General features: G+C 45.8%; 1 protein-coding gene across 1 annotated transcript in view; it reads left to right on the forward strand.

Annotated features, from left to right (window-relative positions):
- CACHD1 (cache domain containing 1) overlaps positions 1-19,340 on the forward strand; it is a 192,714-nt gene extending 173,374 nt beyond the window's left edge. Inside the window, exons 18-27 of the mRNA XM_081145542.1 lie at positions 522-621; positions 710-826; positions 3,320-3,480; positions 3,824-3,910; positions 5,057-5,173; positions 6,846-6,997; positions 8,293-8,454; positions 9,633-9,710; positions 10,330-10,431; positions 17,844-19,340. Of these exons, the coding sequence (XP_081001668.1) occupies positions 522-621; positions 710-826; positions 3,320-3,480; positions 3,824-3,910; positions 5,057-5,173; positions 6,846-6,997; positions 8,293-8,454; positions 9,633-9,710; positions 10,330-10,431; positions 17,844-18,082 (1,315 nt within the window). The 3' untranslated portion in view covers positions 18,083-19,340. The remainder of the gene's footprint in view (positions 1-521; positions 622-709; positions 827-3,319; positions 3,481-3,823; positions 3,911-5,056; positions 5,174-6,845; positions 6,998-8,292; positions 8,455-9,632; positions 9,711-10,329; positions 10,432-17,843) is intronic.
- Positions 19,341-24,985: the final 5,645 nt, after the last annotated feature.

Here is a 24,985-nt window from a genome sequence, read left to right on the forward strand (position 1 = left end):
AGAGCAGAATGTAGCCTTGGTTAGAGCGGTCCTGGCTTTACTGATTTAGAGTTTCCTTCTAATATATTTTTGTATGTCCCCCGAATGTCATATTTTATGTATGCTTATCATCAAAAGGAGAAATTGGATGGTCGACTTCAAGTGTGTGCCTATAAATGCTCAAGGTCACTCTTTTCAGAATCTCCCTCCTCAAAATAAAGAATAAACTTCTTGTTGATACATCCTTGCCAAAGATCTTCAAGTCCATCTTCCTTGGACTGGGTGGTCACACTCTGTGTGAACTGTGTAGGTGACGTCAGAGGCAGGTGTAACTCTCTCACCTTAAACAGTGTGCCAGTGATCCACCACCTCGAGAATAATGTATCTGTCTACCTGACTGCCAGTCATCCTCCATTTTATCAATGAATGTTTATTGAGAACCTGAGATAAATGCAATTCGTTTCAGAGTTAGCAAGATCAATGCTCTCCGAAGGCACAGAAAAACAGCGCCAATGACAGGGTTGTCACTTGTTTTGGTGCAGGTGCTTCATAATGGAGGACAGGGGTTATCTGGTGGCACATCCAACCCTCATTGACCCCAAGGGACATGCACCTGTGGAACAACAGCACATAACCCACAAGGTATTTGTTGCAAAGCTGGTAGCTCAACTCTCCAGCAGACTGCAGCTCACTAATTACATGGCCTATGTCTTCTGTTTGGCCTTGTTAGGAGCCCCTGGTAGCAAATGACATCCTGAACCACCCCAACTTTGTCAAGAAGAACTTGTGCAACAGCTTCAGTGACAGGACAGTCCAGAGGTTTTATAAGTTCAACACTAGCCTCGTGGTAAGTTGATTCCTTAACACTCTCATGTCCCTTCCACTGTGGAATGTAAAATAGAATAATGGTATCGTTTATTTTACTCTTGGCTGTTCCATTGAGTTAGAATGATAGAAAGATGGACAGGACCTGAGCCCAGCTCCCCAGCATGACAGTTGTGGAATATAAAGCCCAGAGTAGAGAAGCAACTGTTGTAAGTTCTCACACCTGGTGTTTTGTAATAAACATTCTGTCCCACTCTGACGTCCGTCCCACTCTGTCGTGTGAATATATGTGGCACCGTGTTTCTCTCCTCCTGTCTTCTAGACATCACTCTCCTGAAACTCCTAAAGCCATTTAGTTCTTGGTGCTCTAACCGTAACATGGAAGTTCTCATGTGCATCATCCAAAAGTCCTTTCTCTTTTCAGCTTAGAAGACTCTGTATGATCTGAGGCACTGCACACTTATGTGGCTAAAGATCTTAAGGATTTTCTTACTAATTTGTAAATTACCCTAGCTGGGAGAGTACTAAAACAACTAATGTCGGCACCAACATTCAAAACAAAAAGTTATTAAAAAGAAATAAGCTTTTTGCCCCACCAGTGTGGCTCAGTGTGGCATCAACCCATGAACCAAGAGGTCACTGGTTTGATTCCCGGTCAGGGCACATGCCTGGGTTGCGGGCTCGATCCCCAGTAGAGGGCGTGCAGGAGGCAGCCGATCAGTGACTCTCTCATCATTGATGTTTCTATCTCTCGCTCCCTCTCCCTTCTTCTCTCTCTAAAATCACTAAAAACATACCAAAAAAAAAAAAAAAGGTAAGATTTTTATTTGAAGTAGATATTTATATCACTAAATGTATCAGTAAAAATTAATTTTAGCCCAGCTGGCATGTCTCAGTGATTGAGCATCGACCTATGATCCAGAAGATCAAGGTTTGATTCCCGGTCAGGGCACATGCCCTGGGTTGCAGGCTCGATCCCCAGCAGGGAGCATGCAGGAGGCAGCCGATCAATGACTCTCTCATCATTGATGTTTCTATCTCTCTCTCTCCCTCTCCCTTCCTCTCTCTGAAATCAGTACAAATATATTTTTTAAAAATTCTTAATTTTAAAGATACTATGGTTAAATGAAAATCCTAAACTTACTCAAAAAAAGCAATTGCAAAAACAATTGTCTAGAGGAATAGAAGAATGTTTAAAATGAATACATTAAAATAGTATATTCAAAACAAAGAAGGTCATTATTACTTGGTTCAGACCCCCTATCATTCTGAGAAGCATGCTCTTTAAGGACACTGACAAACTTGGGTGTAATCAGAAAGAGGCTGCCAGGGAAGGTTGTCATATGAAAATCTAAATTACTCTGTGTCTGGCATCATTTGTGCAAAGATTTCCTGAGACAAAGCCAGGATATTCCAGCAGAAATTTTTCAGAGATGCCAACTCTAATAAAATACAGGGGTGGGCAAAAGTAGGTTTACAATTGTTCATATGGAAAATAATACAATAATTAATAATAATATAAGAATAAACACTATTTCCTGTGCTCACAACTGTAAATCTACTTTTGCCAACCCCAGCATGAATTAGAATAATGTCTTAAATGGCGTTATTCCAAAAGGGAATTGGAGCATTCCTGGGTGTTGGAGCTAACAGGATGCAAAGCCTATGTTATTGCTTATATTGTAGAGACGGGCATTTCCCAGGCAGTGGAAAATTCATCTGGACCTCTAAGAACCCATTCAGTGCCATGATTCTCACAGTTTGGCTTATTCTCACCCTGCGTATATAGGGGATACTGGCATGGTAACAGTTTAAATAATTGGCCTGCTGCATATGACACACATGGAGAAAGAAATGACCACACTCAGTGTTACAATGCCGCCTTTGAATCTTTGATTTTCTAACATGGTGACAAATTTGGCAATTCACAAAACTGGCTATTGCATTTTCTTGTTATAGAAGGGATAAGAGGGTGCTTGCTTTACTTGGATTGTTTAAATATTCTGGAAGCAGGACACTGGCCTCTTAAAGAGGCTTTGGTTTTAAAATAATTTTATTCTAAAAGAACAGATGTTTGTTCTCAGAGTGGGGGGGGGTGCAAATGCATGTTTTCTGGTTGTTTAGGTTTGTCTTTAAATAAATTTCAAACTCTTTCTTACCAGAAAGTTGTCTTTCATTGCTTCTTGCATTTATTTCCACTTTATGATATATTATTATGTGCTACAAAGGAAAGAACAGATTACAAAAACAGCTATGAAAATTTTATTTTTATCAGCGTAGATAAAAGAGTAAATGATATATACACAACTGTTAAATGAGAATTATCTATGACGGGATTATAAATAATTTTTTAATCTTCCACTTTTTTAACAGTGACTATGTACTACTTTTGAAATCAGAAATTAAGTGTTATTGTAAGCTATTTTCAGCAGATGGCTGATTGGCTGTTTTCACCATGGTAGGGCTGAGTCTTCGCATTGTTGTTTGTCACTTTTGACACCTCGGTTGTCTACAGGGGGATTTGACGAACCTCGTGCATGGCAGCCACTGTTCCAAGTACAGACTGGCGAGGATCCCAGGAACCAATGCGTTTGTGGGCATTGTCAACGAGACGTGCGACTCGCTTGCCTTCTGTGCTTGTAGCATGGTGGATCGGCTCTGTCTCAACTGCCACAGGTAAAAATGCCATGGGTCATATTCTCTGTTTACCATGCTGTTGAATATTTTAACGGATGCCAGTCATTCTGAAGTGGCCCCTGCAAAATAAACGGAAGGTGCTGGGTGCGTCCTGGAGAAGAGGGAAGTCCTGGTTGCAGAAGCATGTGAGCTGTGTTTGCAGCAGCCTTGTCTAAAGAGCAGTGGTTTGAGGCCAGTTGTATCTTTAAACTGTTGGTCGTAAAGTCTTTTTTACTATGCATTTTAACTAGCTCGAGTTTTCTTTGTTTTGCTTCCCCTGGTATGTGTACAATATGTAATGTGTTATTGACCCTCTGCAAGTAACTTTCTCTTTGCTTTTCAGAATGGAGCAAAACGAATGCGAATGTCCCTGTGAGTGCCCTCTAGAGGTCAACGAGTGTACTGGCAACCTCACCAATGCAGAAAACAGGTAAAATATGTATGTATGTACTATATACGTTTGCTTTCAGTCTTGTTAATAGATTTATTTGGGGTTGGGGCATAAGAAGATGATTCATTCTGCTGATGTAACTGTTTGGTGAGCCATAGTTCAAGCTCCATAGTGCCTTACAGTGAAGTCCACTTCCAGGTTTAAATTTAAATGCTGTGAAAGAATTAACAGTATATGTGCTATACACAAAAAATATAGAGACTGTTACAGGCATTAACTGAGTGCCTACCATGTGTCAGTTATCTTATGCACATTAAGTCACTTAGTTTTCAAATGAAACCTGTGATAAATACGTAGGTATTTTTCATACACACACATGCTCACACATAACACAGCATTATTTATATTAGTGACAAATTTTGAGACCAGTTAAATAAATTATGGCAAGTCCCTTCTCTAGAACTTGAAAGAAAGAATGCTGTGTGTATGCATAATAATACATTTGACCCTCAAACAAAGCTTGGGTTAGGAGCAGCGACCCCCACACACAGTTGAAAATCTGTGTATAACGTTTGACTTCCAAAAAACTTAGTTGTCCCTCAGTATATGTAGGGGATTGGTTCCAGGACCCCCCCATGGATACCAAAATTCACAGACACTCAAGTCCACTCTATAAAGTAGCATAGAACAATGCATAGAGTCACCCCTCTGCATCTGCGGACTCCCAACCATGGATCAAAACCAAGACAGGTTATTTACTGAAAAAAATTTGCGTATAAGTGGACCCGCATAGTTCATACCTGTGTTGTTCAAGGATCAACTGTATATACTTATTTAGGCATAGAAAAAATGTCTAGAAAAAAACCCCATTAAACTGTTAACAGTGGTTACCTCTGAAAAGTAAGATTTAGAATGGTGAGTGAGGGGAGGTAATTTCCGTTTCTGATTGTATGTATTTCTATTTTGTTGAATATTTATGACATCTTAATTTTTTTTTATATTTCTTTTGTACATTAAAGATGAACATATTGAAGCTTAGCATAGTTAGGTGATTGGCCCAAGATTTTATATAGCTAAGTGGCAAAGGCAGGATTCAAACCCAGACCTGTCTGACACCGTAGGGGCCAGGGGCATGATGAACTTGGCATGTACATGGTCCTAACCTCCAGACTTGCTCCTGAATAGAAACCCGAGCTGCGAGGTCCACCAGGAGCCGGTGACGTACACGGCTACTGACCCTGGCCTGCAGGACGCTCTTCACCAGTGTGTCAACAGCAGGTGCAGTCAGAGGATGGAGAGCGGGTAAGCGTCCCCAGGGCTTATTTTACATCAATGTGATGGGGAGCAGAACCTAGTAAACTGTAGTGACCAGCAGCCTCACCGAGCTTTTCCAGCTGATATTTATGATTCCTATTCTCGATGTTTTAAAAAGTAGTGTCTAATTTTCAGATCCCGGACTGATCTCCATAAGCCTTTTATCCACCAGGTTTTCACTTGTTATAGCTACTTGGCATTTGTCCCGTATGTTACAAATGAGCGGGAAACCTGTTCCTGAGATAAAATGTGAAAACAAATGAGTGAGGTGACCTGGCGTGAAGAGGCAAGGGCGAGGGGCAGGAACTCATGGGTCCAGAACCCGAACCCGAACCCGAACCCAGCAGTCAGGCTCTGTGTGATACAGTGGAGCTTATCCGCTTTCTCCCTTAGAAAGCAGATATGCTTCCTGGTGGTTTTGAGAACTGAAGATACGTGTCCCCTGCTCCCTCTCTCTCCCCTCTAGGGTGTTCGGGACTAGACATTACGGGCGTAGCGGCTGTGGTAACCCAAAGGGGTGGGAGTGGGGTGATTTCTTTACATATAGCTGCAGGTCCATTTGATGAAACAGTTAGTGGGTAGAAAGGGCAGCCAGCTCTACTTTGGGTGTCGATCTTGGCAGAGGAATGGTAGGGCATCAGATAGACTGAGATGGCATGAAGTAAGCCAAAGTCAATTAAGTTTGAAAAACACTGCATATATTCCCTTAGAGAGTCATAGTATATTTAACTTATTAAAAACTCTGGCCCTGGCCGATTTTGCTCAGTGGTTAGAGTGTCGGCCTGCTGGCTGAAGGGTGCCGGGTTCAATTCAGGCCAAGGATACACACCTCGGTTGCAGGCTCGATCCCCAGCCCTGATCGGGGTGCGTGCAGGGAGCAACCAGTCTATGTGTCTCTCTCCCATCGATGTTTCTCTGTCTCCCTCTTCCCCTCTCTCTCTTCTACTCTCTCTGAAAATATCCTTGGGTGAGGATTTAAAAAAAAAAAAAGCTCTAAGAAATTGACAGTAAGAAAATTGGTTGAATGTACCTGTATTTCCCAAAATTATTTGACCATGTTTTCCTGCCTTCCTGCCTGCCTTCCTGCCTGCCTTCCTGCCTTTTTATATATCTTTATTGATTTCAGAGAGAGGAAAGGAGAGGGAGAGAGAGAGACAGAAACATCAATGATGAGAGAGTCATTGGTCAAGCCCACAACCCGGGCATGTGCCCCAACTGGGAATCGAACAATCAAACCCCAATCGCCTGGATCCTAGGTCAACGCTCAACTGCTGAGGCACGCCTGGCCGGGCTCCTTTTTTTTTTTTTTTAATGATCATACACTTGAGTGATGTTAGGCCAAAGTCTAACAAACCTTGGGGCCATTCGGTCTTTTAAGATAATTTTGAATAATCCTGCATTCACCCATGCTGCGTGGATTTCATTGTTTGATTCATAGAGAACAGTTTTATTTCTCTCATTTCTAAGTTGTTGAGGGACATAAAGCAGCTGTCCCCTGGCAGATTATTGCTATTCTCATTTTATGAGGAAAGGAAACTAATGCTCAGGAGTTACAGCACTAGCAAGTAATGGACCTCTGGAGAGCCGCCTGATGCCCGAGCCCACGTGCCCGCCCCTGCCCATCACTGCCTCTGGACACTCAGCCTCGTCTCTCTGGCAGGGACTGTTTTGGTGTGCTGGACTGTGAATGGTGCATGGTGGACAGCGACGGGAAGACTCACCTGGACAAATCCTACTGCGCGCCCCAGAAAGAATGCTTTGGGGGGATTGTGGGAGCCAAAAGTCCCTACGTGGATGACATGGGAGCAATAGGTATGTTTGCTGGGAACCCATAATAATTTGATTCTTGAATACACATTTTCCTGTCTGCATACTAGTACAGAAATCTTAAAACGATCTCTGCTTCCCTGATTCCTTTGCCAATAGTTTTTAGTTACAAAACCAAGGCAGATAATTACCTTCAAAGCTGGCTAGATATGCTGTGCAGAGTGAAGAGCCGTTGGTCCTGCCACATTTTGCAAGCCTGGAATTCATTCCCTTAAGGCTCACCTGAGAAATATCAGGCCTGATCTCCACGTGGGTGAACCCTAGAGCTCGTCTGAACGTGAGTCCCAGCTGTCAGAAGCGCAGGGCCGATGACAGGCGGAGTGACCGCTGCTCATCCATTTCCTGCTGCCACTGTCCCTCACGACTTTTGCAGACGTGGAAGTCTTGTGGCTGCAAATGATTATTTAGAGCCTTTGGGGTAACAGAGGCCAGAGCTACCCAATGCAGCTGGAGTGCTTAGGGTGGGCGACAGAGACACTGGAGGGAAGAAGGCGTCTAGAATCAGGCCCCAGGACCTCAAAAATGCTACCTGCGTCCCACAGTGAGATCTTCTCAGCGTCTTTACGGAGTTAGCACAGACTCCTAACGCTTAGCTGGCATGTGAGGCAGCTGTGTAAGCCTTTCGTTAAAGCCTGGATTGTTGACCTCTCCCCGCATCAGCCTGCCTGTAGAGGACGCTGCAGTGTGGGGAAGGGTGCTGAGCTCACGTGTTAGCACTGACCCGGGTTAGCACACAGTGGGAGTGACCTCGCTCTGAGAAGTCGCCGTATATGCCCACCTGCAGTTTTCTGTCTAAAAAGTGCATGAAGGGTGCTTCAAAGGAAGCCCATAAGCTTTGAAATGTGATCTTTTTAGCACATACTGATTATTCCTGGTGCCATTTATTTCCGTGAACTCAGTCACATGACCCCAAAGAGGCCCACGTCGCCCTCCCCTCCCTACTTCTCGCCCAAGAGCAGCCCCCACCCCAGGGAGCTGGGCCTCGGCCCTGGCCACCGCACATTTAAGTGGCTCTCGTCTACTCGCTCGTTTTACCCGAGCTTGCTAATCGTGTTCTTGCTCTGTTGGGCAATTAGCATTTCATTTGAGAACCGGGAACTAAATGAAGTCACTGCTGCCACATTCTGGTGGGTTTTCTTTGAGGGATTCAAAGCTCAAACAGCCCATCCTCACCAAACCCCTTCCCGCTCTGTTCCTTCCCATCTCGCCCCAGCCCCACCTCCTAACACCACGCTTGGGAAATCGTGACAAGGGACGTCTGTCTGTCTGTTCCCATGCAGGTGACGAGGTGGTCACACTGAACATGATTAAAAGTGCCCCGGTGGGCCCCGTGGCCGGAGGCATCATGGGGTGCATCATGGTGCTGGTCCTCGCCGTGTACGCCTACCGCCATCAGATTCACCGCCGGAGCCACCAGCACATGTCTCCTCTGGCCGCCCAAGGTGAGCTCCAGGGGCCGCAGCCCCCCTCCGGCGGGCCCAGGGCTGGCAGGGTGGGGCCGATTGCGCGAGCCTCTCGGCAGCTACGAGAACAGCGCTGCACTTCCAGCTTCTCCAGGGTGCATGCAGGGGACCCAAAAGTCTGCTTTCCTCCTTTGGCCCCTTTTGATCCCCTAGGAAATTCCCGGATCCTCTCTCTTCTTACCCAGCACTCGCCCCCACGACCTGCTCTAGAGCAGGCCAGCCAGGGAGCCCGAATGCCCACGGGGATTTCTTCTTCACTCAGCTCAGACGTCGCCTTTGCCGTTCCCAGAACACTGGCAAACAGAGGAGCCCCGGGTCACTGTTGGCAAGAACACGGATCGTTCTATTGCAGCCGTTATTATATAGCTTATTATATATTTTTGTGAATGAACACACATTCTCAGGAATAATCACATCTCTTAAAGCAAGATAGGTGAATGAAGCCAGGTACAAAAGGATTCATCTATAATCCTGGCATCCATGCCAAGAGTTCGATGTGGAATCTGTGTTCCTTTGCAAGGGACAAAACCATTTAATGGCCACACACACACACACACACACACCCTCCTTCCTAGCCTGAGCTGTCCGGAGATCGGGCTGATCCATCATTCCTCCTGGGCTAGATCAGGAGCCACCGGGCTTGCCTTGCAGCAGTAAAGACAGGTGACATTGGCATGTGTGTGACCCCAATCCTGATGGGGGGGATCCTGGGTCAGTGCTGCCTGATTCAGCAACAGGGCTGAGCGCACAGCTCTTTCCGCTCAGTAAGATCCGGTTAGACTGAGGATGGCTGCCGTCCGCTGTGACCATGTGCCTGACCTTTATAAGGTGGTGAACCACCACTTCCCAGCCGGAGCCTGAGACCCCTTCCTTCTGTTTCGGGTGCTTCAGCAGTGTTGTTAGTCTCTGTCAGCCTCTCCTCTTTCTTCTGAAATCCATGTCAGGTTCGGGTGTTCGCTAGTTCCCCCTCTTGATCTCCTCTGTAAAAAATAATATAATAATAGTAAGACGGGGCATCGGTTTCTTTTTTCCAAGATAGGATGCGTTCTTGACGGAGTGCTGTCACCCAGCCATCAGACGAGCACACGGCGGGGTGTTAAAGCCGTTGATCTTGTCTGATTAAATAGTCATGTTTCTCTCTTTTTCACGGTGGGTAGAAATGTCAGTGCGTATGTCCAACCTGGAGAACGACCGAGATGACAGAGATGAGGACAGCCACGAAGACAGAGGCATCAGTGAGTGCCGCGGGGGGCGACGGCGGGAGGCTGGTCCAGAATAAATACTCCTTTTCATGTCCTTTTGGCTTGTATTAAAATTTCATAGCCTTTGACAGGATGGGGTCCTTTCGTTAGGAATACGTGTAGGTGTTTGCTTTGTTTTAGAAACTCTCAAAAGGTTTCACGGGATGTTCTTTTTGGATTTCAGTGCTTTGGCCTAAGACCCCTCACACCCTTTCATTTCTTTCTGCCCATCATTGCCCAGCGTAGTGTTCTAGAAAGGGAATCTTCGGGTATGCCTTTTTTTTCAAATCCCTAAACTAATGTATACAACCCAGGGGGAAGGGGGGAAGGAGCATTTCTTTATCAAAAGAGAGTTCCCTTCCTGTTGAGATACCTTAGGCTTCAAGCGCTGAGAGCCCATCTTCTTGATGCCTGCTGGGGGTGGGTAATTAGGGACCGCTCCCTGCCCCAGTTCTAAAACCAACTCCCCTAATCCTCAGGACTTTTTAAAAATTACATACTCTAGCTCGCCACAGAATGACCCCAACACGTAAATGAGCCCACTCAGAGAAAATGCCCTTGACACAGTGAGGACACGGGCACACGAGTGACTGGCTGTCCTTGCCTTCCGCAGTCAGCAATACCCGGTTTATAGCCGCGGTCATCGAGCGACACGCCCACAGTCCAGAGCGGAGGCGGCGCTACTGGGGCCGATCGGGGACGGAGAGTGACCATGGTAAGACCTGGCTTCCTCCCGGGTGCCAGGGCCCAGGATCCCGGTGGACTCCTGGGCCAGTGCTCGCACCCGCCCTTCTCTCTCTTTCCTGGTCTGTGCTCAAGGAAATGACTTTGACATAGTTTTCAAAAAAGACACATTCCAACACGACACTTTTACAGGAGCCCAAGGGTGGCTTTGCACGTGTCTCAGCACTCCTGCCAGATGGCTTCTGGGCACACAGGTGGCTGCCTAGGTTCTCGCCGTGAGTAAGGATTCAGATTGGATGAAACCTGCTTACCACCCCACGGGATTCCCCACAAACTGGCAGCCTCACAGGTCCTGCTCTCCAGTGTTGTTAGTTGGCAAACACCAGCGTCATCAGGGGCTCTCCCGGGCACGTACTTATGGGACATGCCAAGAGTCCACGCTGTCCTCTGGCATTCCCCACTCCGACCTCCAGCCTTGCCTGGGAGTCTCAGGGAAAGTTTCATTTAAGAGACATTTGCACCCTAGCCAGTTTTGCTCGGTGGTTAGAGCATTGGGGTGCATGCAGGTGGCAACCAATAGATGCTTCTCTCTCACATGGATGTCTCTCTCTCTCTCTCCCTTCCACTCTCTCTGAAAAGCAATGGGAAAACTATCCTCAGGATTAAAAAGAAAGAGACAATATTTGCTCTAGGCCTTGAAGGATGAAGAAAGAAAGTGAGGGGCAAAGGGACTAGTGTGTACAATCACGGAGCTGTATAGAGTAGCTGTGGGGTGCTCAGGAGCGCTCCAGGCTGAGTTGTGAAAAGGCACTGAGCACCAAATGAACTATGAATGATAAAATCCACACCCTGCACCAAAGATGTGGCTGCCGCTTCGCTGCTCACCTTCCCTGTGTCCATGGGGCTTGTCGTCACAGAGAACAGCACTTTTTATTTTTCATATAGCTATTTAAGTTTCTGGAAGTATTTATTTTCTTCCCAGAATCAGGGTTCTTTTAATGCATAAATAATGCATTTATTTGACTCTGCTTTCTCCACATCTACCCTGAAAAGAAAACAAAATAAAAACATGTCTTCAAACAGAGTGTTCCCTCCCACACCTGTGCTAAAAAATGCAGGAGCAGATGTTCGTCAGAGCAGCCGACGTGGCCTTTTACACGACAGCCAGGTATTCAGACTCCCTTTGGAAAATAGGAGCTCAAGCTCTGGTTGTAAATTGGAGACTGTTAATTTGGGTTTTGAATGGCATTGTCCCCATCAACTAAATAGAAATGTTGCGTTTCTATGGAGAGTCAAAGCAGAACTTAAATTTTTCAGTTTCTTTGACTTTCTGCCTTTTTTCCCTAAAAACCTTTGAACATTCTATAAATGCATTCTGCCAGGCAGTTCTGTGCCTCTTCTCCTTTGAATAATAAAACAGGTTTGAGGCTACTCAAGTTCAACAGAAATAATTTCTTATTCAGCAGAAATACTGAGCTCCCTCTCTCTCTCCCTCTCCCTCTCTCCCCCAACAGAAATTACTTCAATACAGAATTGGAATTCTGAGTGACAATGTTCCATTAGCTCTCCCATTGTCTTAGTAAAATGGCAGATTAAGCAACACTTAGATAAAAGGAACAGAACAGTGTCAGTATCTGAAAGCCAAGGAATCTAGTGAAGGGCTTGCTTTCTTTCGTTTTTCAGAACAATTGGATCCCTGTTATCCCCCAGGAATAAAAAAATAGTTTCTCGTGCAGACAGAATGCAACACTAAAAGAAGTGGAAGACATTGACATTCCACGTAATTCCAGTTGCACTACAAAATCAATAGCATTTAACAGTGTGTTGTCATAGCCCCGAACCCATACGGTGGGTCACTAAAATTGGTGGCACCGAGTTAACATCCCTGTCACGCCTAGAGGATAAGCCTTTTGCCCACATTGAAACAGGGATCTAATCTGATTGTCCTGTCAGCACACTTCTTGCTCATCTGTGAATTCCCCTACGTGGTGACTGTATTGGCATCTGTTATTTGCCAGGCACAGGGGAGGGAGTCAGAGAAGGGGGGGTTGTCATGGTGCAGAAGAGCTTGCTTATAGGAGAAGGTCAGCAAAACTCACTTGGAATCTCCCCTCCCCTCCCCTGTACAAGTTTTGAGACCTTAGCCAAGCTCCTTTGGACCTCAGTTTCCTAATTATTGAAACAGGATTAGAAATTCCTCCCCAGTGAAGTTGTTGTGAGGAGTAAATGAAATAGTGTATGGCAGAGAGGAGCTCAGGTTGACCTCCCCACCTCCACAGCCACTCTGCCCTCGAGGAATTTACAGTCTGGAGGAAACAGTAAATGAATGCATGTATTCATGACTGATAAACTGAATATGACAGCTTCCTTAAAGGAATGACCCAAAGAAGAAGATGGGGAGATAGTCGTCTTTTTATCTGCAGGGAAATCGTGGAAGACCCCAGGAGGGGGAAAGTGGCATGTGCTGGCCCTTGAATTTGTAGGATTGCAGGACCAGGGTTCTTTGCTACTCAGTGAACATATTTTCACAAGAGTCTTGGCGTCTGATACACAAAAGGAACTCAAAAGAATAACATAGATAAATATATAAACACCAAACACACTCGACTTTGTGGTATGGTTCAGACTTGTGAAGTTCCTAGAATTAAAATTAAATGTTACCAGGCTAACCTTGGAAACACTCAGGCTGCATTTCTTATTTAGCGTGGCCAACAGAGTTTTGTGTTTCAAAGGAATTTAATTTTAACTTTTCTATCTTAATAAAAAATTCTATTCAAAGTAAGAATGGTTTTTGAAAGGTAGAATTATCTTTGTCAATATCCTAAGCCCACCTAGAATGATTGTTTTCAGCGTCCAACTTATTACCTGTTACTGTCACAGAGCAGGTTAAAAACAGTTACTATCATTCTATACTTTTAATTATGTATCTGCTTTGTACATTACTTCTCTTGAAAATATCATCTTCTGTCTAATCATCTGCTGGCTTATTTTTAAATTAAAAACCACCGATCTATGTTTGTGCCTTCTGAATCTATGTTTTGGTTACCATCTCATTAGAAACTTTATGCATATGTATGTGAAGCAACATTGTTTGTCTTTGCAAGAGGGAAATTTTCCCCTAGTGAAGCAAATTCCAAAAGATTCAAAAGGCAAATACTGAACCTTGAAAACCTGGTCAAAAACCGCATAGTGCAGCCGGAGACCATTTTCTAGAGGCGCAGATGTTGTCCTGCAGTTACTCTCTGTGGCCACAAGGTGGCGAGTGAGTCCCCTGAGAGCCCGACATCCCTCACCGTCAGGAGAGGTTTCTTAGAAACCGTCAGCTGAATACACGAGCAGAACACCAAAGAGCAAAGCCTGACTTTGACCCTTCTGTTCTTAATGGACGTATGACTTCCTTCCTGAAGCCTGTTTCTTGATTGAGACCCTCTTTGCAGAGACTTTCTTTCATACACCTTTGGACAGTAAAGACATTTTTCCTTTGAAAGTATTTGTACATGTCCTTTGTGTTTTAAATAGTGCTTCCTCCCTCATGAGTCAGAGGTGGCGTCTGTCTTACTCATTCATCACTGGTCCCAGGGCTCAACAGAATTGCGTGGCACCCAGTATACAATTGTTAAGTGAGAGTATCACCTGCTTCTGCACACTTGCTACTCCCTTCCTCCAGATTTTCATTAATTATTGAGATAAGGGGAGGCCTAGTTTACAGAGGGATTGAGCACATTAAATAGAATGGCCTCACAGTGAGAGGTTCACTTTGGAAGGGCCTCTGCTGGGGTTCTCATCAGAAAGCATCAGGAGAAATGGGGGTGCCCCCAAGTTGCCTCGGGGACAGCTACAGCATCCCCACCAACCTGGGCCTGTGACTGGTCAGGTCCAGAGCATCCCTGGGCCCTAAGTCAGAATCCCCCGGGCAGGGCCCAGGGAATCCTAGATTGTCTTCATTATTAGGTGAGACTGGTGAATGTCACCACAGATAACTTTTAAAAAATTCATTGATGCCTTTGCTTTGGGAATATGTTATGTGAATTTTTTTTAAGTAAGTGCCTGCTTTGTGTGAGTCGTTGCATTGAATATTAGGAGTACAAAGATAAAAGTAAGTCCCTGTGTTTTTTTAGAAAGAACTTGCTAATAGATAAGACAACCTGATATTTTATTATAATATGGTAAAATATAACATAGAGGTGTGCACAGAATATCATTTAAACTCACAGAAGGGACACTGGGCTGGGGGTTGGGGTGTTGGTTGGCAGAGCTTCCCAGAGAAGACCCTCAGACTGAAGCGTGAAGCACAATAGCAAGGTGAGGGAAGGTGGGAAGGTGAGCCAGGACCACCATGGATTTTATATCATGAATATGAAGATGAAGATGAATTATCAGTTACTACGGGTGAGTGTAAGTAAGCAGAGACAGGAGGCTGCCTGGGAGTATTTAGAGGAAAGATGAAGACAACCTAGCGCTAAAGGTTGGCCAAAGATAACACAGACACTGAACTTTCACTAAGACCAGGTTTTCCACTTTAGTCCCTTATATGTAGAGCATATGGTGGCTTAAGCATATGTAGCACTTTGTAACTGAGGTGGTAGGGCCTACCATCCAGTCTTTTATTCTAGACACAGCTGAGAAACTCATTCTGGTCCCTGATCTCTTAGTCTTGGGAGAAGGCATCACAATTTCCCCGGTCCCTAAACCTAGAAACCTTGACCTTATCTGAGGGTGTCAACTCTCTTGTCCTGTGCACCAGGCAAATCCATTTAGTCGCCAAATCCAGCCCACTCTGCACTTGAAGAGTCCCTTGAAGCCCGTGGCTGCCCCACTGAAGCACTGCAGCTGTCCCGTGTCAGGCCCTCGCCATCTCCTCCGGCTGACGCACCAGCCCCCTGTCGTCTGAGCCTCTGGTCACTCTTTCCTTCTGTCCAGCCTCTTCATTGCCATGAGGGGTCACCTTGACACACGACACGTCTTTGCCCTTTGCCTCCCCTTGCTCATTACCGAATCCTAATGCGTAGCTTCAACTGGCCCTGTTGACCTGGTCTAGTCTCCCCGTCCAGCCGCATCTCCCGTGTCCTCCCGCCTCCTGTGCTCTTCACCGCGGGTCTGTCTGCACGTGCTCCGCTCCCTGTCTCAGGCACCTTTCCTCCGCCTTTCTTTTCCCAATAAACCCTCCTGTCCCAACAGGGCCTCCTTAAGTGTCACCTCCTTAGGTATCCTAGGGCCTTTTCACAATATTGTGTTTTCTCCATTTTCTATGCTTTGGCGTGGCCTTGATGATGTGACTGGATCTCACCTTCCCACCTTCCACCTGCTCTGTTCTCCGGCTACCTGCTGGCTCGCATCCTAGCCGCACGGTACAGGAATGTCCTGAGGTTTCTACACCTCTGTAGCTGTGCTCGTCTGTTCTTTTGTTCATCCCCACTTACCAAACTCCTACTCATCCGTCTAAGCCCAACTAAAACTATGAGTGCTTCTGTGACGCATTCTCACACCCCCAGCTAGACGCAGTTGCTCCCTGCTCTGGATTTTAACTATACCTCAGTTACAGTGTTTTCCATTGTCTGCATTACAGTAAGCCCAGCTTCACGAATATCTGTCTCATACTTGGTTGTGAAATCCTTAAGGAAAAGAGACGGCTCCTATTCATGTTTTATAGTCTCCCCCTCCCGCCCCATAATGGTCTCCAATAAATGAAGAATGAAATTGAGCTGTGTTTATACTTGTTTTCTTTCTCAAGCTTTTGAGCTCCTTGTATAGGGGCCAGGCTTTCATCTTGGTGTCTCCTGCAGGGGCCAGCGTGGTGTCTTGTACATGGTAGGTGCCCAATAAATATTTGTTGCCTTGGACCGACTTAAGTAATTCTGTCATTTGGGAAAGATTTCATTGAGGTCAGAGAACTGCCGTTATCGTTTTTGCATGGAGCACACGTTTTCAACCACCGACTGTTCCTGCGTGGCTGTGTGCAGGCACGTCAGCTTTGCAGCCACAGATGTGACTAGCACTACCCACGAGTAAGTGCTGACTGATGCTAACTGTAGATGCAGCGGAAATATTAATGAGCTGTCACTTCTCAAAAATTTTAAAGGGGATTTTTGCAATATTTAAAAACATGCCAGAATTCTTGGAATGGAATCCTTTGATCAGCAAGGACATTTTCTTTTGAAACATGTATTACTTAGAATACCAAAAGAAATTAATCTTTAAATACAGGGAGCCGGCTTCCACGGAGAATAGCTGATTCCTTTGCTAGTTGCTGTGGGTGTTGGAGGAGTTGCTCTTTCATTAGGTACTGGAACCTCGGGCAGGTTCACCAACCTCTCTGATCATCACTTCCCTCACCTGTAAAGTGGATATTAAAATACATGCCTGTTGGTGTGCAGGAGTGACCTGACATCCGTGCCTGCCAGGGAGCAGGTGTGCAGACCGTGATGGCAACTGGATTTGTTCTTACTGTTGTATCCCATTCAGGCATTTTGAAGCCCAGCTTTGCCCACCAGCTCCCAGCTGATCTGAGACCTGTTAAGGCCTTTTTCTTGAAGCTGCCTTTTTTTTCTTTCTTTCTTTAAAATATAGTCTTAATCTTATCTTAGGTAAAAGTGTAGGAGGAGAGTTCCCCAGATGTCACGGGCGGTTATCTATGGCTCAGATGGGACATGAGGAGATTTTGGTTTTTGTTTTGTTGATTTAGGGAAAGGGTTCTCGTATGTATATTTCTGATCTGGACTTTCTCAGTTGTCTGAAATGATTAGGTATTGTTTTAAGAAGGAAACAGTCAGCAAAAAATCTCTTTAAAAAATAAGTCACTTGGCCCAGCTGGGTGTGGCTCAGTGGTTGAGCGTTGACCTAGGATCCAGGCGATCGGGGTTCAGTTCCCAGTCAGGGCACATGCCCGGGTTGTGGGCTCGATCAATGACTCTCTCATCATTGATGTTTCTATCTCTCTCTCTCCCCCTCTCCTTTCCTCTCTCTGAAATCAATAAAGATATATTTTTTAAAAAATAGAATAAATAAAATAAAAAAATAAAAAATAAGTCACTTTTCAGCCCTAGCTGGTGTGCTCAGTGGTTAGAGCGTCTGCTCATGCACCCAAGGGTCATGGGTTTGATTCCCGGTCAAAGGCATGTACCGGGGTCGCAGACTCCCGGGGCCCAGTGGGGGTGCCTGTGGGAGGCAGTTGAGCGGTGCGTCTCTCACCTCAATGTCTCTCTCTACACCCCTCTCTCCCTTCCACTTTCTCTTTAAAAAAAAAAAAATCGATGGAAAAAATATCCTCCGGTGAGAATTGACAAAAAATTTTTTCAAAAATAAGTCACTTCACCACGTGCTGACAGCCCGCCCGCGTTTGCGCCCCTGTAGCGCAAAGATAGGAGGCCTGGTGCGCTGGGGACCCTCAGAGACCCCTCCCCGCGCCTGGGGGCTCCCCGCTTACCTGTCCTGTTCCTCTTCCAGGCTACAGCACGATGAGCCCCCAGGAGGACAGCGAAAACCCCCCCTGCAACAGCGACCCCCTGTCGGCCGGGGTCGACGTGGGGAACCACGACGAGGACTTGGACCTGGACACCCCGCCCCAGACCGCGGCCCTGCTGAGCAGCAAGTTCCACCACTACCGGCTGCACCACCCGGCGCTGCACCACAGCCACCACCTGCAGGCGGCCGTCACCGTGCACTCCGTGGATGCGGAATGCTAACGCCGCCGGGAGGGAGGGCCACGGGCCGGCCTGCAGCCCACCGAGACGCCCGTGTCTGGGCTTCGCCAGAGCGGCTGAACTCACGCCCTGCCTGTTCATACGTTTGGAAACGAGGGAGACGACAAAGGGACGCTTGGGAAGGGGCCAGGCTGGCTCTGCGGTGGAGGGGAAGTTAGCCTGCTGCGCGATCCTGGCGGAATGGAGCAGAAGGCAAACCTCCGAACGCGGAGACGGGGCCTACAAGTGAAACCCTGGGAACCTTCCTGAAGCTGAGCCAGAGGAATGTTCCGAGGGGCCAGGAACACGCGGCTGCCCTCGGGGGGACGAGGGGGACAGGGCTCGGCGGGGACCGGGCGCGGCCCCGGGAGGGACTGGGCCCTGAAGGCTCCCCCTTGCTCCTGAGCGGCGCCCGGTGCCACGGTTGCCGTAAGGGACTCCTGCTAAAGCTCTAAATGATGCATCTCAAAGTTTCTAAGTAAAGGATTATTTTTCTACTATTTATTGAACTTTCGAGCATTCTCAAACTCGGGGGGAGAGGAAAGGAAACACGTGAGACGTTTTCAGCGATTATCCCTGGCTGTGTTGTGTGTAATGAAGTGGTTCTTTGACTAAGAAGTTCTGTTTTCTTATTTAACTGATACCATCCCACTGCCCCACTCCGCGAAATGGGAAAATGAAGAAATCTTTCTCTCCGACTTGTTTACATGCGTCTTCTTTAGGACATCGTTTCATGGAAACACGCCTTTATTCGTAATGCAGTCCGGTCTTCTTTCTCTGTGTTTGACAGAGGCGGGGAGGGGCGGAGACACCCAAGATGCTTTTAAAGAAATGTTGTTCCTTTTTAACACATTCCCACTCCCCACACAATGCTTTTCTTAGGTTTCTACAAAACCTAGTGTTACAACCCCAGCCTTTCAGCTAAGGGAGGGTTGTGTTTTTTTCTCTTTGTTTCAGAGACTAGAAATTTGAAAGCGTCCCATTTTGATTCTGAGCGTATTGAATGCATACAGGAAGGAGTTTTGAAAATTCAAAATTTGGATTGTGTATTAAAGATTTCTTTTGAAATCATCATTCGAAGCTGCTGCCAGTTATCCAAGAAGTTATCCACCAAGCTGCTTTGTGATGTATTCAGAGATTAATCCGATCCAGCTAACAGAACATGGCATTGTAATTTTAAAGTAGTGTTCTAATTACAGTGATGTATTTTAGATTCACATGTTGTGATTCCAATATGTTATAAAGACATTCTTGCACCGTGTGTGTGGTAAATCTCCGTTTATATGTAGTTGGAAAAAAAGTCACTGAATAATGTTTTATTGATAGGGTATTATGATATAATGTTTAAAAAAACCCGGTTCTTCGGCAGTACAGGAAGTAAACTATGTGCTATCAGGAAACCCCTGATATGAAACCCCGTGTATGAAATCGCAGCCTAGTGGAATAAACTGTATGAACGGACAGTCTCAGTGGTTATAGTGATTTGTCCATGGACCACTGCTCGTGCCTTGAGGCAAATTACATTCACTTTGTAACCAAGCCGATCCGTTGCCAGACTGAAAGCAGGCCTCCTTTCTAGGCCGCAGTCAAGTTCAGGGCTTCCGGACCATCTCGGATATGTGAAGAAATTTAAGAATGTCATGGGATAAAATGAAAAGCCAATATTTTAAAATGTGTGGGACGTAGCTCCCCTTCCTGAACGTCTGAATTCGTGTCATTAATGACGAATAAATGGTGGTTCTCTAACTGCTGGAGAGAATGGATGGTTTTCCTGTCTTCCCAGAAAATTAAACCTCTCCATGGGGTGCTGGGTTTTTTCCTAAAGTGAAGAACCTTTGTGATAAGACACTAGCTTCTTAATTGAGGTGGGGGGGGGGATGGGACTTGGTGTTTCCAAGAAAAGAATCACAAAACCTAGAGTTTAAAAATAAAAAAATGTTCCCGCCTACTCAAATATAGTAACAGAAATGCATTTTGTGTCTTTTGTGATAAGAATCTCCCTTATCCTGAACATGGGGGGGAAACCCGTGAGTTCTTGTACCTGAGTAAGAAAACGACTGTGGTTTCCAGTTCCCGCAGAATGTAGGACATACAGGCCGTGGAGTTTGGGTTGGAGTTTTGATCTTCTAAGTTACCTTTTGTCTTCTTCCCTGAGCGTTGCACGTAATGTTGTTTAAACATGTGTTGTTCGTGTTGTTGTTATTGAAAAGCAAAAATGCGTCTTTGGAAACTTTTTTTCATGGTGACCAGTATCGTTTCCTTTTGCTCCCCCGACACCCTGGCTTCGTTTCACAGGCGTCTTCCCCCGAAGGCCTGGAGGGAGCGCCCGCCGGTGGCTTTTCATTCACTGAGGCCTCTGGTGCCTGTAACCAACAGTGCCTGTCGCTGCTGATAAGCACCAAGAGCTGAGGGCGGTCCAGGTCATTTTACGTAGCTAGAAAAGGAAATTGCCTGTTTGTGGCCCAAACAAACAGGGTTCAGACCCGTACCAGTTCTCGTGGCCTGTATGTGTCTGCTTTTCAGATAACGTTTGTTTTAGACATTTCGGAAAATGTAGTTTTTCTTCCCCTACTTCTTGATTGAATTTGGATGCTCAACTGAACTTCATTAATATTTTTATTTGAAAGACGTTGTCAGATTTACTCAGACAGGTTTATTTTGCATGTCAGACTGGCTGGTATGCGTGGAAAGAAGTCCTGGAAGATTACTTAAGCTCGCTTCCCTTTGGCAGTGGACTGCTCTAATGATTACAGTTTTTAAAACGTGTATCTGGTAAAATAATCAGAACAGGCCAGCCCAGCCTCGCCTGTGTCCTTCTCGGTCTGTTTCTGAACGAAGGAGCAGTGATTTTCCTGGCTGCAATACAATGCCATATTCAGGATCTTTTTCTAAATTTCCAGGAAAAAAGAATCTAGTTGAAAGCTATATTTCTACAGCTATTAGTTATAACCGTAGAAGATGGTCTGTTTAATAGCTAAGGTGTGTGTCAGTATATAGAGATGTATATCCATTTCAGATCCTTCTGTTTTCTTCTCCAGCCTCTCCCCTTCCGTCCTAAACTGCTCATAAGGCAACTTCTCCATCCTTGAATTCAGTGTTTCTTAACCTTTTTAAAAAAATTCAGTATTGTCCCTCTCCCAAGGAGAAAATTTTGATTTAATTTAAATTCATCCTAACGAGAAATTAAATACTAAGGGATACAATTTTGTTGGAGAGGGTGGAGCTTTGGAGGGCTACAAACCACTGTAATACCAGATTTATTTTCCTCTCCCAAGAATCAGTTTCACGCCTTGGTGGTCAGTATCGCCCCCATTTGAGAATGTGTGCCTCCCAGGTCTGTCCTCCCCCCCCTTTTTTAGTGCTCGCCTGGGACGGTCGAGCGCTCAGCTGAAAACAAGGAGGCCGGGAGCTAAAACCAGAGTCTCTGATCCCAGGCTCAGAACCGTCTGGGACTCCCCCCCCTCTCCTGGCACGTCTCACTCGCCCAGTCCAGAGCCTCTGTGTGAACAGTATCGCTTTCCTTTTGGGGGGCTGGTTTTTGGTGTCTCTACCCTCCGTGGAATCAGTGGCCACCGGCTCGTTCCCAGACTCTTATCGGATCCTTCCCTTACTCAGCAAATGCTCCCTGCGCCCTATGACAGGTCAGGCACTGTGCTAGGAACAGAGTACACAGGGCGAATGAAGCAGAGCGCCCCCTTCTCTCCCCGGTTGTGGGCACGTAGGTGGGTGAGGGTTGACTCCCCAGGGTTTACCCCACTCTTCACGGTGTAGCAGTGAATGTGATCCTGGGAGTCGGCCTCAACGCTAGAGTTGTATTTCCCATTAGTCCTACCACAGCCATCCTAGACGCATCCTGTTTATTTGGTCATAAGCTGGGTCAAGGCGACCACCCTGAGGCATTCCTCCTGATGACAGGGAGGGCCCGGGACCTAATCGGAATCCCACCTACCTCTTCATTTCCACGAGGGAGATGAGAAAAATCCTTATCTGTGTAAGACCTTTTGAGTTGGCATCTTAACACCTGTACTTGATAGCTTCCAACGTAGGCATTAAACAAGCAAGTACAAAATTATAAGTACAATTTCAAATATAGCTGTTTACTGTGAAGGCAAAGGAAGTGTGATGGAAAAAAGAACCAGTAAAGGGGGGGGTGTAGGCAAAGAAGAAACCTGCTTTAGATTAGATGCTCATGGAAAGTGTCTGGTGCCCTAGCTGGTTTGGCTCAGTGGTTAGAGATCCAGCCTGTGGACCAAAGGGTCCCGGGTTTGATTCCAGCCAAGGGGCATGTACCTTGGTTGCAGGCTTGGCTAGGGTTGGGGCGTGTGTGGGAGGCATCCAATCGATGTGTCCCTCTCACATCAATGTTTCTCTCCCTCTCTCTTCCCTCAGGTGAGGATTTTAAAAAAAGAAAGTGTCTGAGAAGGTGATGTTAAAGCCGCTGCTAGAGGAGGAGCCAGACCACAGGGCAGGGGGACAGGGGGTGTGCTGACCTTTGGGGCGGAGGAAGTAGAGCCTGCGGCGGGCCTGAGATCGGGAGAGCATCACGTCTAGACCGTTGGCCAGCAAAGGGAAGGAGAAATGTAGGAAGGTGGGTCCTGAAAGCCATGGAGAGAAAGTGGGTGAAGTAAGTGGGAAGTCAGTAGGATCTTTAAAGAAAGCAGAGGGTTAGGCTCTATTTTTAAAAGATCATTAGGAGTTGAAAATAGATTGTGGGCTTAGCAAAAATGGAAAAACTATGGATAGGAAACGATGGCCTAAGTCCAGGCAAGCTGCAGGGCGACGCCAGGGGAGACGGAGGAAGGCAGAATGGCAGGAAGCCCGTTTTGGAAGCAGGACCATCAGGGTTTGGTTGGTTATGAGACGGGTGAAGAGGGTTCCTGACTTGGACAGTCGCATGATGGCGTCACTTTCTGTGCTGGGGACCTTGGAGTAGAGGAAGGAATTAAGAGTCAGTGTTCAATGTATTTGGTGCGAGGAGGCCCGAGATCCAGGTCATCCCGCAGAGCTCAGCCCGCTGATGACTTTGACTCGCCGTGAGCAGCGGCTCAGTGACAGGCAGTGGGAACTTCTTTTCATCTGCCACCAGTGTGACTGGGCTCTGTTGAGTCTGCACGTGTAGAGCTTTCGCTCAAACCGCCCTGCCTACCCCATCCCCTGGGTGGCGTGTTCCTGAGCTCGAGCTCTGCTTAAATCCGGAGCCTCATCCTGCTCCGCCTTGCACACCGCTGCTGTGTTCCAGCCAGCGGGTCTGCTGACCGAACACCTGGCTTTCCTGATGTGATGCATGTTTCTGTTCGTGTCTCTTGTGTGAGTGATTTTCTTTCCAGCCTTACTGAGGTATAAAAAAACATATAAAGTTTAAAGTATACATCATGATGATTTGATATATATATTTGTTGTGGAAGAATTCCCCCATTTCATTAACATATCCATTGAGAACAATAAATTTTAGCGAATTTCAATTATATAATAACAGTGTTGTCAACTATAGTTACCATGTTTTACATTAGATCCTCAGAGCTTATTTACCTTCTATACCCTTTACCAACCTCTCCACATTTCCCCACCCCCCAGGCCCTGGCAGCCACTTTTCTACTCTCTTTTTGTGAATTTGGCTTTTTTTTTAAGATTCCACGCGTACGTACGGAATCTACGCAGTATTTGTCTTTCTCCATGTGGCTTATTTCACTTAGCATGATGTCCTCAGGGTCTTTGTAAACGGCAAGATTTCCTTCTTTCTCATGGCTTTTTGTTCACACTTTTTTATCTACTTATATGTTCTCTTTTACTCTTAAGAGATATAACTGCTCCTAACTGAGCAAGCCCCAGTTCAAATACAGCTTCTGTGACCAGGTTCCTGAACCCCCCTTACCCACTTCTGCACCTGATAAAAAGTGAGCTCGGACCCTCAAGTCCTCCAGTGCTCTTCTGCACCCCAGCCATGAGCTTCTAATTCATACTGCCTTGGACTTTGGCTGCACTGTCTTTTGTCTTTTTTTAAATTTTTACATTTTTTTCAGTTACAGTTTATATTAAATATTATTTTGTATTACTTTCAGGTATATAGGATAGTGGTTAAACAATCATATACTTTACAAAGTGTTCCCATTGCATTTTCCTATCAACTCTTATTTTAAAAATAAGATTTTAGAGAGAGGAAAGGAAGAAGGAAGGGAGAGAGAAACATCAATGTGAAAGAGAAACATTGATCCGCTGCGTCCTGCACGCACCCCGACTAGGGGCCGAACCCACAGCCTGGGCGTGTGCCCTGACTGGGAATCAACCAGCGACCTTTTGGTGCACAGGACCACACTCAACCAATTGAGCCCCTCGGCCAGGGCTTCCTATGAACTCTTTTATAGACTCAACTAGCCTTGAGTTTTCTAGGGGCAAGGACTGTCATTGCTCTTTGTAATGCTCATAGACCATATCCTCTCCTTTGCAGGGCCTTAAATGTTTGTTTAAAAAAATACATTTCTAGAGCGTCAACTGCAGCCGTAAGTTAATTACTTGCAACATATAATACTGTACACAGCACTTAAAGTAGTAGATGAAGCACACTGACTTCTCCAAAATACTTGCTTAATTAGTGCAACACTTTTTTTTTTAATTTTGGTATAATTGACATATTCTTTTCAGGCATACAACGTAATGGTTTGTATATTTGTATGTAAATATTCGTTTATATTGCAAAATGATCACCACATAAGTCCAGTAAACGTCCATCACCATACATAATTATAATTTTTTTTCTCAAGATGAGAACCTTCAAAATTCATCTTCCTAGGCACATTCAAATATGCGACACGGTATTTTAACTACAGTCACCATGTTGTCCATTACATCCCCGTGACTTACATGTTTTATAACTGGAAATTTGTATCTTTTGAGCCCCTTTACCCATTT

This window comes from Miniopterus schreibersii (assembly GCF_964146895.1).
Source record: "Miniopterus schreibersii genome assembly, chromosome: 8".
In the NCBI taxonomy this organism is placed as follows: Eukaryota; Metazoa; Chordata; class Mammalia; order Chiroptera; family Miniopteridae; genus Miniopterus; species Miniopterus schreibersii.